Genomic DNA, 14,365 nt, shown 5'->3' with positions numbered 1-14,365 from the left:
TCCTGTAACATTCCAGCTCTTTGCTGCCTGAAACACAGACTAGTTGTAGGTCCTATAGTATGCGTTGAAGCATGTTTTGGTACTGGTGTAACTTGGGGTCTTGCAGGTGTTATCCACAGAGATGTGAAGGGGGGAACGCCAGATTTAAATGAGGTGGTGGTTATTTATAGCTAGCTCTGGATTGCTTGCTAGCTGTCAGCAGCACAGATTTGGCTGTTTACTGTACCTTTAGAAAGGCAGCATGCCCTTCTTGTGTTAAGTGGACACTGCCCCTTAAAAGCCCTTGCAAAGCAGTAATGCCCTGTGCTAAAACTAGTAACTTCTACTGTGTAACAAAGAGCATCCTGGTAGAAGCTCTAAAGTGTTGAAGATGTGCTGAAAACTTTGAGTGTGGTAGGCTTGAATTGGATTAATCTTGGCCATGTTTTAGTAACTCCAGTTTCTGTGGACTTTCTGTTCTTTCGTAGTAGAGCCACTGAGAATACACTTAAGCCAGCATAGATGGTATCAGTGGAAATTAATACTTCCTTGTAAACCTCAGCAGGCCTGTATTGGGTCTGGTGCTACAGGTTAGCTGGGGCAGACCTAAATACTGGGTACATCTGCTCACACCGAGGAAGTTAATGTTGTAGGGGAGGTGAGCGAGTTGAACTAGTCTAAGTGGAACAGTCTGTCTGAATCCCTGAAACTAAGAGGCATCAGTTCTGCCAAAGCAAGATGCAGGTGACAGACCTTTGGAAGTCTCCTTGGCTCCTGCTCTGGTTTCCTGCAGCTGGAATAAGGAAAACACGAAGGGGGAGGGAACCATGGTGGGTAGGGGAATGCCTGAGACAAAGGGAAATGGGGCACAGTGAGCCTGTGGGAAGAGAGGCAGTGGCTCACTGTGGCAAGCAGCTTTGTCTTAAAATTCAAAGCTTTCCTTTAACGAAGAGATCACTTGATCCCTGGGGAGTTCCATCCATTCATCTTGCTTTTAACAGCTCACCGTTTCACTAGCCCAGCTGCTTCTACCTCATTCCCCTTGGCCACTTCCATTTGCTTGGAGACTCTCCTGATACTTGGCAGTGCACAGGCCCCATAGCAATGCTCACCTGGTTCAATAAACTAATGCAATGAACCAAAATCTCACTTCTCATTTTGCCTTGTGTTTTCTCTCTTTTTCCCTTTTCCTTCCTTCTTTCTTCCTCCTTCCTGCTCTTTCTCTGCTTTGCTTTCTTCTTCCTCGTTGCTTCCTCCCACCCTGCCCCTGCCATGCAGAACGGGTCTCTTCACGCCTGACCTCGCTTTTGAAGCCATAGTGAAAAAGCAGGTGCAGAAGTTGAAGGAGCCGAGTCTGAAGTGTGTGGATATGGTAGTGAGTGAGCTCACATCCACCATCAGAAAGTGTAGCGAAAAGGTAAAGAAACAAAAAATGCAAAGAAAGGTCAATGCCCACCCCCTTCCCACACACTTCCACGCTGTTCCTCCACACATGCCCCAGGAACTCCAGCAAACCTAGCGAAAGAAAATGGATATAAAAACACATCTAAAGGAGAGCAGCAACCTGCAGGTATAAGAGCCTTTTAAAAGTAAATCAAGAGCAGCGGGCACTAGCTGTTGGGCTTTTTACCTGAAAGGCGAGCTGGGATCCAGTGGATTACTCTAGCATACCCTTTTCTTCTCTCTGGCTCAGTGGCATCAAACCCTTTGCAGGCCCTGTTTTGCTGTGCCACTGCCTGTGCATTGTGAACTTTGATTTTATTTTTTTTTTAATGCGACCCCCCCTTAAAAAAAATCCAGTTACCCTAGAAAAAGATAAAAAGACCTCATATGCCCCCACAGCATGAGTAGTCAGCAGGTTTCATGTTGTCTGCAGAGCTATGTTGAGCAGTAGCATATACAAAACAACAGTTGATTTAAAAGTTTGAGGTGCAGGATGTTCTGCAAGAGATACTGAGTCAACAGAAGATTACTGTCCCAAAAGACTTGGGGAAAAGCTTTTCCAAGCATTACACCCTCTGCATCATTCTCCTGCTGATCTCTTGCTCCATGGACTGTGCTCAGTGGGAGGTAGCGTGGATACTTGCATGCTGTGAACCACAGGAGCTGAAGCCTTAGGCTAGCAGAGGGCAGCAGCAGCTGGAGAGGGAAGCTGCCCCCAGTGATGTGGAGGGTGTCAAATACTGCCCAGAGGCTGGGGCAGGAGCGAGTTTGTTTCCCGGGATGGTTTTCTCCAGGAGGGGGCACCCCATGCCTCCTTAAAAAAAAAACAAAACAAAACCCAACAACAAAACCAAAACAAACAAAAAAACCCCAAAACCAAAAAAAGGCAGATGTGGCAATTAGTGTTAAACTTACCAGTGAGGGGCCAGGCATATGTCTGTGACACAACAGAAGTATGTTCTGGAAACTGAGTTGGAAAAGGCTGTTTCATGGGTTATTTTAGGACTTGAAAACGACAATTCCCTTCTTCCAGAGTTGCAGCCAGACTCATCAATGTATACCCGTAAATTGAGAGGGAAGAAAGATAGGAATTGATGTGAGTTCAGAGTGAAGGCAGGAGCTGAGCTTGTAGGGTCTGGTTGTACTTAGGCACACAGAGCTCACTGCCACCTCTGTTAAGGAGACATCTTTGACATGCCCCAAGCTCTGCCTGGTCTATTTCTTGCAGAGTTCTGCTGTTGCCAAATTGTGGAGGCAGAGTAACTCCTTTCCAGCCTGCTTCTCTTGTGGGTTTTTCATTCTGATGGTTTTGACTGCTTACCCTGTCTTCTGTATCTAGGCAGAGATGTCTGCTCTGGGTTGGGAGGGAGAAGGATTATGAAAACTCCAAGGGTGTGGAATTCCAGTTTCCCTATTGGACCATGTCATTAGAGTGGCTGGATACCCACTTGCTTTGCAGATTTTAATCTGTGATATGGTGGAGGACCCTGTGCGGTGGTTCCACGGTGATGCAACCAAGATAGGTCTGTAGGGAAGGTGATAGTAGCAGTGACATTATAGGAGACCAATGGCTGTGGTAAAAGCTGGAGAGGCCAGGGAGAGAGATAAGAGATGCAAAATAGCTGCCTGAATGAAAATATAATACTAATAGTAGTAGTACTGGAAAATAAAAGGAAGGCTTTAGTAATATTTAAAGTCCAATGTCTACATGCAGTAAGAAGGTTAATCTTGCCTGTATCTCCCTCTGAAAGAGTAGAAGGTAACTGCCATAGATATCCAATTTTAGGATAGCAGCCAGCCTGAGGTGGGTTTTGATGGTATAAGGTAGTAACTTATACAGAGAGGCATAACTTAACTTACAATATTTATCTTGCATGTTATAGCCCTTAAACTGCTTGATGTGGACAAGAGCATGTGCTATTAGGGGAGGCATTTGGGAAAGGCTGCTTCAGGACTGATGCTAATTGTAAGGTCATACCAAGCTTGCTGTGTTGTGAATTGATGCTGTCTTTCAGAAGACAAAAACCCAAGCTTTTAAACTCAGGAGAAGCCTGCAAGGCTTCTTGAAAGGAACAGTGCTTGGGCTAACACCTCTTGAATTAGCTTAACAGTCCTGTAGCCTTGGTTTGTTGCTGTCCTGAACTATTGTGTGTTATTGTTTGTGTGCTGTCACAATTATTTCATTTCACCACAAATGGTGAAGAAATCTTTGTATGTGCAGTTGCTAAAGCTGCATAGATGGAATAATATGAGAGTGTCAATAAAGAACATAGAAGGTGGCAAACCCATCTGTTGTCTGCAGAAGTACAGCTTTCCTGTACAAAAAGATTTGCAGTTGATTATTTCTTGACCATTAGACAAAGCTGAGGGCTGAAGAGAAGTTAGCTGCTGTTCTTTGACTGGCCTGATCCTGACCTCCTTCCAGTTGGTTAGATGGAGAGCAGCTCCAAAATCAACAGGAAGCTGGTGAAAGTGTATAAGCCCTTTTTACATTTAAGAGGGTAACGTTCTAGTTAATGTTTTCACAAAAGCAGGAACCTTCTGTGCCAGTCTGCACTGCAGCATCTCACAAGTGCAGGAAGGGCTTGCAAGTCAGCAACCCTTCAGCTAAAGGTTGATCTTTGTGCTGGCAAGGACTCCTGGAATCTGCAGTGGGGAACTATGGAGTGTTGGGGCAAATTGGCTTTCAAAGAGGGCTGTAAACTTGTATTTTGATTAAACAGGTAAATGCAGCTAAAACAGGATTGAAAGACCCCTTGAGCTGGGCTGTGATCACAGACTGACAGACTTAACCCCTCAAAGGGTCGCCTGCTCTCCTGTCTTTCAGAGTCATGGCATTTCTGGGTGCTGTTTGTACTGCTGGGGATAACTCCTTGCCCCTCTATGCCCTATTGCATGTTCCCTGGTGGTATGACATCCTGTGGCTTGTCTGTGTCCTCTTTCCTTGGCTACCCTCGCTTCTCCTGTGCATGCTTGGGATTGGAAGCTTCTGCATGGGGACTGATGCTGTCAATTTATTTTTGCACATGAACGTTGCTAGATGACCTGGGTTCTGAATAAACCACAACTTGTTTTACACTTTGTATGCATTTGTACTGATGGGTATGGTGGGGGGTGGCAGGGGTGGGGGGTTTGGTGTGGGGGCTTTTGTTTGACTGTTGTTGGGTTTTTTTGTGGTGGTTTTTTTTTGTTTTTTTTTTTTATTATTATTATTATTATTTGAAGCAAAGAAGCTGAGGCTTGCTTAGAGATTTTCCAACTTTCTGGTTTTGTTTGACATAACTTGCCCATCAATCCTCTGCCAACCCCCCAAAGGAAATGGGAAGCTTTGCCTGTGTGTCTCTGAAGCAACCAGCTGTCTGAACTATAAAGATCATGGAGAATACCCAGTTTGTGCATTCAAGACAAGATGGTGGTGGGGAACACTGGTTTCACTTGCTTTTTCCTGCCTTTGTAGGGTCATTGGTGTTCAAAACAAACCACATGTGAAAACAGGCAGTGCCAAAACTAGCCCTCAATTCCAGTTCCAGGTGATTGCAACTTGCTTGACTGCAAGTGTGCTGAAAGATTTGAGACTATTTGTAGTGAGAAGTTAAATATTGTTGCTGATTAGCATGGAATCTAATGGAGGCTTCCAGTAGTGATGCTGCACACTTTGAGACAGCTCCTTCTAGCATGTTATAATTGCTTATGTATACAGAACAAAAGGCCAAACCAGTTTAAGAAGCTTTTGTAAACTGGAGGAACAAAACAAATGTAGTACAGATCATAGGCAAATGAGATTTATATCCCCTCAAGAGCATGTGTAAAAACATATAAAAGATTGATATCAGGAAATGCTGTTTGATATTGTAGTCAAATTGGAGGTAATATTAAAAAAAGGGGGGGGATGGGAATTGTTTCACAAAGTATAGGTGAAGTGTGGAAGAGAGAGCTAGATCCTGGGTCTGTAGGGTTAATTTCATTTGACTGTGCTGGGCCTGATCTGAGAAGCACACAGTTACTAGAGACTTAAGAATCCTGGCAAGTACATAGGTGCTGTGTGAAACTGTGCAGCTTTGATGGTGCTGATTTTGGAAGTGTTTCTCATGTATGATTTCTGTAGATATTCTTCTTTTGAACCACAGCTAGTAAAGGCCTTCTGCTTTTCTGGGCAGGAAAAGATTCCCTCAGTAATGTGGCAGAAAGTGTGGTGTAGGTGTGATGTGAGTATAGACCTGGGCCATGTAATCCTGCCCCGGCGCAGAGCGGGTAGAAGCAGCTGGATGCCCAGAGCACAGTGTTTCTTGAAGACATGTACCCTTGAGTTGGTCACATCCTCTGTCTCTGCCTGCAGATGTTGATGGAGACGACCAGATGTTTCCACTTAGTGCCTCAACAAATGGGGATTGAAATCCACTTCCCAGGGAGAATTCCCATAGGATTTAGCTGGTTGTAGCAACAGGCCATTCACCTACTTAGCCTACTAGAATGAGATGCTGAACATCTAGAGAAATTTTTCACAAAGAAAAACTCCCAACAAGCAACATGTTTACATCTGGGGTTTGTCAAGAGCCTCATTCTAGGAAGAATGTGTTAGGTTTGGAGCAGGTCTCTGGTGAGGCAGAAAGGTTGCTGCAAGAGTGAAAAAGGCTTTTCTCTGAAGCCCAAGGCAAGAGGGAATAAACTTTGCCCCCAACAGACCTCCAGGAACTTGGAAAAATCTGTCTGCAAGTCCAGCTTTCTAGAACTTCCCTTGAAAATATCTGATTGCAGGGTGTATATATGCATGCATGCGTGTGGGGGGCTGCTCCCCCCCTTTATACCTCCTTTTCCCATGTGCACGTGTTTTCTCTGTCCTGCAGCTCAGCCAGTACCCTCATCTGCGTGAGGAGATGGAGAGGATTGTTACTACTCACATCCGTGAGAGAGAAGGCAGGACCAAAGATCAGGTAGGGGTCAGGAGCGTGTGTAAGAGGGGAGACTGGGTGGGATGGGGGACACCTTTGGAGGGACAGCCTAAGCTAGAGGGGCCAAGGGGTGTCTGGCTGCAGAGGACTGATCAGATGAACAACGTGCAGGGCTTTGTCTGCCCCTGGCCACTAGCAGTGTCAATTACTAACATCTGTCTTGCTCTGTCTGTGCCTCTGTTGGCAGGTCATGCTTCTAATAGACATCGAGCTGGCTTACATGAACACAAACCATGAGGATTTCATTGGCTTTGCCAAGTAAGCACCCACATCCTGTCTGCATGTGTTCTCCTGTGGCTCTGTCCTATAGCTGCTCCAGTAGATGGGTTGCAAAGGCCCTGGTGCAAATGCTGTCTTCTCAAAGGATAGTTCAGCTCTGTGTTGCTTTTCAGTGGCTCTGTATTGTGAGGCGGGGGAGGAAGGGTGTGTAGAAGGGGGAGTTAGAGTATTAGGGTTGTGTTGGGGGATGGAAAAAGCAGAAACTGTGGAACGTTAGTGACCTATGTGTGGTTCAGGTGGGAGTGAGAAGATGAGTTGACCAGGCTGAAGGAGCAGATGGAAACGGGTTGGGTTATCCAGACTTGGAAGGCAGCAGTGAGGGGCATGAGCTCTCTGTAGCAGCATCTGATGGGAGCAGGATTCAGGTGATCAAGAAAAGCCTGAGGCCTTTTGAATGTCTCTGCTGTTGTTTGCAGTGCTCAGCAGAGGAGCAGCCAGATGAGCAAGAAGAAGGCAGCTGGCAACCAGGTAGGCCGAGTTCCATCTCCTTCACTGCTGCAAGAAGGATGTTTGCTACCTGGATGCTACCAGGTGGACAAGTGTTGGTCTAGATGCAGCAGTGCTCTAAGTTTGGTGGTTTTTTTTTTTTTTTGTTTACTCCCCAAACTCTGTTTATACTTGGAGGATAGTGTTTTAGGCTTGCTGTAGTCAGGAAGAACTGAGCATGTAGCAGCAATGGAGGGAAAGTGTTGGAGAGGGAAACAAGTGCTTGAAAATCAAGATCTGGTCTTGTTTTTCCTGGTAGAAACCTCTGCTGATGTTGTGTAAGTTCCTGTTTGTTCAGCCCCTTCGCTAGCTGTGCTCACTCTTCTGCTGAGGTGAAGGGTGCAGAACACTGGGTCTGAACTGTTACAGTAGGGAATTGCCTTTTCTAGTTATCTTTCCCATCAGTGGTATCTACTTTCTGGAAACGGATTTCAAGAGAGTTTGTGGACTCTCTTCTTGAAGACTTCACTGGGAATACTTAAACCTCTGTACAGGGTGACAAAGGGTGATTATAGCTATGGTTGCGCTGGGTATGTATGAATGCACCCATGGGAGAAGGCAGCGGTGGAGGGGAGGAGTACCCTTGTTCCTTCAGGAACTGTAAGGAACATACATACAATGAAAAAAGGATCTAATGACACTTACACCCAGACTTGCTGGGGATGTGACAAGGCTGTCTAGGCTAGAAGATCTTGTAGAAACAAAGCCTTACAAGCAGCTTCATAGAGAATGGAAGCAAAGGCTTTTGCTTAGTCTGTTTAAAGACATTCACTCCTGACCTTCCTCTTTGTAACGTGTTTGACTGCCTTTCCCTGCACGCAGACATGCAGACTGTTCCAGTACTGATGGCAGGCAGGTAGATCAGCAAGTTGGGCTGGCCATCCATCCATTTCATGGGATATTGGAGCAGCTGTAGGGAACCCCATCCTCTGAAGGATACCTTACAGAAGTCCTGAGCATAAAGGAGTACAAAGGGCAAACTCTGGATCTACCTGTAAAGCGCTTTGGCTTTCCCATTAGCAGACTTTATTTCGGGATGGGGGTTGCTTTTGTTAACACCTGGGGTAAAAGATTTGGTACCAGCTTCCAATTTCTTCTATTTTTGAGCCTCTCTTCTCCTGCTCCAGCTTTCCTAGTAACAATCTCTCCTCTCTTTGCTCCTCTCCTGCTCTGCTGCTGTTGCTATGGTTCCCCTTTGCAGGATGAGATCCTGGTGAGTAGAAGGCCACTCAGCAGGGTGTGCTAATGAACATTAATGTTGCATCTGGGAAGGCAAGGACAGTGCATAAACAAATTCCCTCTGCTGCTGAATGGGGAGAGGAGGGCAGCTGGCACTAGACACAGGTGAAGCAGAAGTTAGGTGAAAAGGTGGTGTGTTGAGGAAAAATTCAGAAATGCTGGTACATCTTGTGGGTGGGTGGAGATGAAAAGCAGTGCTCCAAGGATGTGTGGTTCTGTTTCGCTGCCCCCTCCTGCCCACGGAGAGAATAGGGCTATCTTCAGCTTAACAGTAGGTACCAGGTGAAGATCCAGTGCTCCTACATTTACCTTTATAGGGTAAACTGCCAATTAAAATGATTGTGTACCTCTGTGGTAGGCTGCTCACACAGTACAACTTGCTAATATGCAGTGCAGTCACATGGTTTTTCAATGCCAGGTCGTTTTCAGCAAGCATATCCATACAAGCTATACACACATGCATGCAGATGTTTTTGGGTGTTAACAGTGCAGTAATACCTAAAAAAGCTAATGCATTTAGGATGACGCATACTTACATTGGATTATTGCATGTGTGAGGCTCTAAACCAGCACTTGGTGAGTTGGAGTTCCCTCGAGAGTAACAACCTGGCTTCTTTACAGACTAAACTTAAAGGAACATGGTTTGCCCTAAATTAATATGTCTACTCAAATACCTGGGTGTGCTGAAGTCCAGATGCACCATTTTGTTCTGTTATACTTAGTGTCTCCTTTCACTAAACATAGTTCTTCCTGGGTTGCTTGCCAGTCTTCTCTTGAACTGGTTCCCCCCATCCCTAAGCTGAGTGAAGCACTCCACCTGTGTGGTGTGCTGAAAGGTGTGCTGTTGTCCTGGTTTACTCTAGGCATGGCCTTTTCTGGGTGTGTTGCTGTGATCTGGTGCTTGTAGGTTGTGCCAGTGTCTGAGCCACTCTCGATGCAGTCCTGTATCTCTTTCCTCTTGGCAGAGGGTATAATGCACAGCACTGCCAGGTTCCTTCCTGCGCCCTTTTTATACTATTCCTGGCCCTTTTGAGGCAAAGACCTTCACTGGCCAGTTGAGTGGGGGGCTCTTCTGGCAGCAGCAGAGAGCATGGTGTTCCTTGTCTTTCCATACTACTCTGTGTGTAGGGATACCCTCTGATCTTTCCTCTGTCGCCTAAGGCCAGGTTTTTAGGGCCCTTGTTAATGCACGCTGCTTCCACCCCCTTAGGTCATCCGAAAGGGCTGGCTCACCATCAACAACATTGGGATTATGAAGGGTGGCTCCAAGGAGTATTGGTTTGTCCTGACAGCAGAGAACCTCTCCTGGTACAAGGATGACGAGGTGAGTAGCTCAGCTCTGTGACTAGAGTCTTGGGCATCTGATGATATAAGACCTTCAGTTCACCGGGTGTTACAGATGAACCTTCTGAGCGCTGTCTGCAGCTGGTGACACAAGCTGAAACTACCCTTGATCTGGGCTTCCTGTGGCATCAGCACTGCTGAGCATTTATGAATTGATGTGAGTGTGGCTTTACTGATGTACAAGGAGTAACGTCTATGCTTGAAGCCCTGGCTCAGCAGAAGTTTGACAAACACTTGAATGAATTTGACCTTTATTTGTCTTGCTGTGGCGGTTGCAATCAAGGGTGTGATGGGTTAGTTCCAAGATTTGGACTTTTGGATGTTTGTGGGGTGGCCACGATGAGTTTCCTTAAGGAGTGTGGCAGAGGTTTTCGTGCATCTCTCCTGGTTGCAAGAAAAAAAGCTATTTCCTTTCTGAGCACAGCAACAGGAGCTGTGGACCTGAAGCTGCAGCTCAGGTGCTGGTTCCTTCTAACTTCAAGTAAACTTCTCCAGGATTCAGTTATTAAGCCTGCAAAGCAGGAATGTATTTTGGTTTGCTTTTTTTAGATGTTTTTACATTGAACATGCCAGTTACCTTATTATTTGTAAAATTGTTTGACTTGTGAATGGCTAGAGTACTCCTGGTCAAAAGTGTAGTGGTGTGTGGAGCATCACTGATAGGAGCATGGACTTAATCTGTAGAGTTGCTTGAAAAATCTTGAGTATTAGGAATTCTAGCAGCGTGCCGTGGTGTGTCTCAGCTTCAGTGGGCCACAATCTAAGTGGACAGAACTGTCCCAGCTGCAATTATCATTGTCAACAGTGTGTTGCTTCCTGTGCAAGACAAAGGTAGATAACTGCCTTTGCTGATTACTTTGAAAAGGGAAAGAATAGGTGAATGGCTTTGGTAAGAACGTGATCCAAAGGGTTAGCCCCACTTGGTGTGCTGGGGGATGAAAAATGCCTGGTGTGATGTAGTGATGCATTGTGAGTTGATGAGGGTTTCTGACTGCAAATAAACTGCTTAGCCTCTTACTGGGGTGTGTGTCCTTCAGGTCCTATGCCTGGGAGCTGCAACTAGGCCTGGCTTCTTGTCTAGTTCATATCACTGGGCTTGTTTTATTCTCGGCAGGTGGAAATGATGACAAATATGGTGATGAATCAGCCTCTAAATATCACTTTCTGCATGGAGACTGCTGCTGTGCTGCTATGGATGAGCAGGCAGCAATTTTCTAATTAAAGAACCAGGCACTGAAATGTCTTTCGCTAAACCAGTGTGTCTCTGCTGTAAGACCCCCTGCCCTTTGTGTTCAGAGTTGCTTGGGGAGGCTTCACTTTCCTCTGGGTTGCATATGCAGGTCAAGTGGTTATAAACATAAGTCGTTTAATCAAAGCCAGCTGCTACATTTGTATTAGAGATGATCAGAACTCCCTGTTCTTCCCCGGGGAGTGGGAGGGAGGGCTGCAGTGGGGATGTATAAACTGTTGATAGATTCCAGTTGCCTGGGATGGGGGTTGGACCTGCCTTCCCTCCTGAGGGAGGGCAGCCTTGGGTGTCAATAGCAAAAGGAGGTCTGCACCATTTCGCTTTTGGACAGTAAAGGAAGAGCTGCCTAATGAAAACTGTTCCCTGCCAGCCTTGGTCCCTTAAACATGGAGAGCTGGCACTGATGAGGTCTGAGCTGCCTCTGAGAAAGGAGCCTTTGTCTTCTGCTGAGTGGGAGCAGGGGGGAAAGGGAAGCATGCCTTTTTTTGCTTCCTCCCCAAGTTCAGTTCCTTGATCACTGGCTGTTGTGAGGGAGAAGGGAAGCAGTGTCCACCTGAACTCCACAGTTGAGTCAGGCTAGTGCATTTGAGGGGTCACTTGGAGAGCATGGGGATTCCTATCCCACACCTCAGTCCTGCATGGAGCTGGCTCCATCCTGAAGAGCTGTCTGCAGTGCATGGTCCTCTGTCAGGCAGGGTTATCTTCACATGCCTGTCCCAGAGCTCTCCTTTGCCATCGGTTCAGAAGGACTGGTATCCTTTACAGCTCATGAAATGTTCTCGTGCGCTTTTTTAAGGCTGTACACCATGATCTTACTTCACTTAAGCTCTGAGGGAAGGGGGAGGCTTTGTCTGCCCCACCCTGCACTTCTGTGGGCTCCCTTGTCCCGGTTCCCCTGCCCTCTGGCCGCTTTCCGGGGGAAGGAGGAGGGAGTTGAACCAGTCTTGTACAGATGGAGGAGCTGGTGGCAGAGCTGTGGGTGACAATGGGGGAAGGAGCAGGGTGAGGAGGTGTGCGGTGGGGTGAGGGTGAAGGCTAGGCTAGCAGCTCTGGAGCTGGGAGGAGTTGGGGGCACAGCATCTTCCTGCCCTGTTTTGCAAGCCAGGACCCAGAGTCTCTGGAATGAAGACATCTGGACCCCATTAGTGAAATACCAGTCTTTCCACAGTGCTGGCTTGTTTTTCCTCTGCCTCTGAAAGGAACTGAAACTTAAAATGTCTTAAAGGGCCCAGCATTACACATTAGTAGGGCTGTATGGCTGTTGATGCTCTGGAGGGGTCTGAAGGAGTGTGCTGGGGAATGGGAGGGGAAGGAGGGAGCAGGCCAGGCAGGGTGGAAAGCTGGCTCCCCACTCCGCCTTGCTGCCAAGAGCGTGTGTGTGCCCGAGCTCTCTGTTTTTCTTCCTGTCTCCTTTCAGTGAGTCAAACACTGGCCCCATGGAGAGCGGCCCCACAGAAAGCTGCCTCCCAAGACCTGGAGACCCTCCTGCACCTCCCGAGACCTGTGGGACTGTGCTGCGGGCCAGCAGTGGGGAGGAGCCTCCTCTGGCTGCTGGAAATGTAGAACGAGGTTTCCCTGCTCAGGGAGGCCACAGTGTCCCCAGGGCTGGAGCAGCAGCACAGCACACTGGCTAACTGCTCAGCAAGCACCACAGTGGATGTGAAGCCAGAACTTAATTTGAATAGTCCTCCAGCCTGAATCCTTTATGAAATGCACAGTACCCACTTCTCTCCAGGGTTTTCCCACCTGCTGGAAGAGAGGGTCTGTGAGCTGGGTGAGAGCTACTGGTGATGGGGACCTTGTAGACAAGATGCAATGAGTACTGTGCTCGGGGTGGTTGCTATTAGTAAAGCATATTGCCTGCTGGAGGGGACCCCTGTGTCCTCTGCTTTGCAAAGGTGAATTTCTGCTGGAGTGGCTGTGACTGTGTGCTACTGCGTGCCAGACTGTTTGCACAGTTGGGTGGATGGATGTATCTGCGGTTTCCTTTGGGAATTTGTGTAAATGTGCAATACAGATGGGGCCTTCTGTCCTTACTCAGGTAAATTACGTACTAGAAATTTGGGGCATGTAAGAACAGGGGACTGCGTGAGAAGAATATGGCCTTATTTGCTTGTGTGAAAAGTATTCATGTGCTGTGTGCAATGTCAGTCCTGGGGGGGGGGGGGGGGAAATGCAGAGTTTTAGGAACTTTCAGGTGCATGGCAGATGCCTGATACTCTTTTAGGAACTTTCAGGTGCCTGGGGGATGCCTCATACTCTTTATGCATCATGTCAATTCCTGCTGTATCATTTGTGCTTGAGCTCTTTCTGTCTTTACACCTTCTCTTTTGCTTGAAGAACAAACGTACTCTCTCTTCTTGGGAAGATGTGACCTCATTGACAGTACTAGATAGCTGCTTATTCTGTACCTGTCAATGTCTTGTTCCCAATTCTAGTTCAAAAAACCCCCCGTTAATCAATACTGAGATTGTTCTCCCACTGCACCCACATGCACTCCCTGGTGTTCTCTACACTGCGCCCCGCCCCAACAGTCCATGTCCTTGAAGCCCAGCTCAGCTGGTAGAAATCCTTTTGTCTTTGCTCTGATGCTCACGACTCATCAGAAACTGACTGTGATGGGTCTGGCTGCAGCCAGGTTTTTGTGTCCGGCTTCTTTAAAGACCACACAAGCAGGTCTGCTCTGAGGTTCTTCCTCTCCTGCTTTCACACTGCCCTCAGGTGCTCTCTGGAACATGTTCTGTCTCTTTACAGCCTCTGTGGAGCTCTTTTATTCATTCAGTTGTGTTTTTTCACAAGCACATGTTTTCTCATGGATATCTTACTCGGTCTTAACCAGTCCTCATTTATGCTTTTACTCACTAATTCCCTTATTTCTTTTCCAGACAAACATCAAAGTAAACACAACTTCCAGAGCATCTAAACCTCCAACTTTCAATCCTTTGCAGGTTTTTCTTTATACTAATGAACAACATTTTTTACTATATGAAATCCCCTTTCTCCAGTCACCTTTCTGTGCTTGGTCTTGCTTTCTGAGGTAGCAAAGCACAGTGTGGTTATGAATCTGCCAGGCCCATTTGTCTATCTCTGCATTTCATGGCAAAGTTTAGCATGTGAGACTCAAGCCATCCTGAACGCAGCTACCCCTGGGGCAAGTGCATGGAGCTGAAAGAAAAGAAGGGGTAAAAGAGACGGAGGAGGGATAAGAGGGTTGTGAGTAGGCTGGTGAACAGGCGGGTAAGAGTCATCATCAAGCGTGGCTCCAAAGGCTGAGGGATGAGTGAACTTTGCATGCAGCTGTCCCTGCAGCCCACCCTCTCCAAGCATCCCCCTCTGCCGTGCAGGTGTTGCCGTCCCCGTGCAGCACTGGCAGTGTGTGGTGTATCCCAGCACAGCC

The 14,365-nt window shown here is 47.1% G+C and overlaps 1 protein-coding gene across 18 annotated transcripts in view; it reads left to right on the top strand.

Moving 5' to 3' along the window:
• The window catches only part of DNM1 (dynamin 1), a 68,713-nt gene that overhangs the window by 34,426 nt on the left and 19,922 nt on the right, over window positions 1-14,365 (top strand). For 12 of the 18 annotated variants that reach the window (XR_008823810.1, XR_008823808.1, XR_008823807.1 and 9 more), the window contains exons 11-15: window positions 6,267-6,353; window positions 6,559-6,629; window positions 7,067-7,118; window positions 8,338-8,349; window positions 9,586-9,699. Coding sequence is in view for 13 of the 18 variants with exons in the window: in XM_056350884.1 (XP_056206859.1) it covers window positions 6,267-6,353; window positions 6,559-6,629; window positions 7,067-7,118; window positions 8,338-8,349; window positions 9,586-9,699 (336 nt within the window). In the remaining 5 variants the exon portion in view is untranslated. Of the gene's footprint in view, window positions 1-1,257; window positions 1,397-6,266; window positions 6,354-6,558; window positions 6,630-7,066; window positions 7,119-8,337; window positions 8,350-9,585; window positions 9,700-14,365 lie in introns of all 18 variants that reach the window. The other 6 variants (XM_056350882.1, XM_056350877.1, XM_056350887.1 and 3 more) reach the window with 3 other exon arrangements.

This window comes from Falco biarmicus, chromosome 9 (assembly GCF_023638135.1).
Source record: "Falco biarmicus isolate bFalBia1 chromosome 9, bFalBia1.pri, whole genome shotgun sequence".
Lineage (NCBI taxonomy): Eukaryota > Metazoa > Chordata > Aves > Falconiformes > Falconidae > Falco > Falco biarmicus.
The sequence above is the reverse complement of the archived record's forward strand: the minus strand, read 5'-3'. Positions and strand labels throughout refer to the sequence as shown.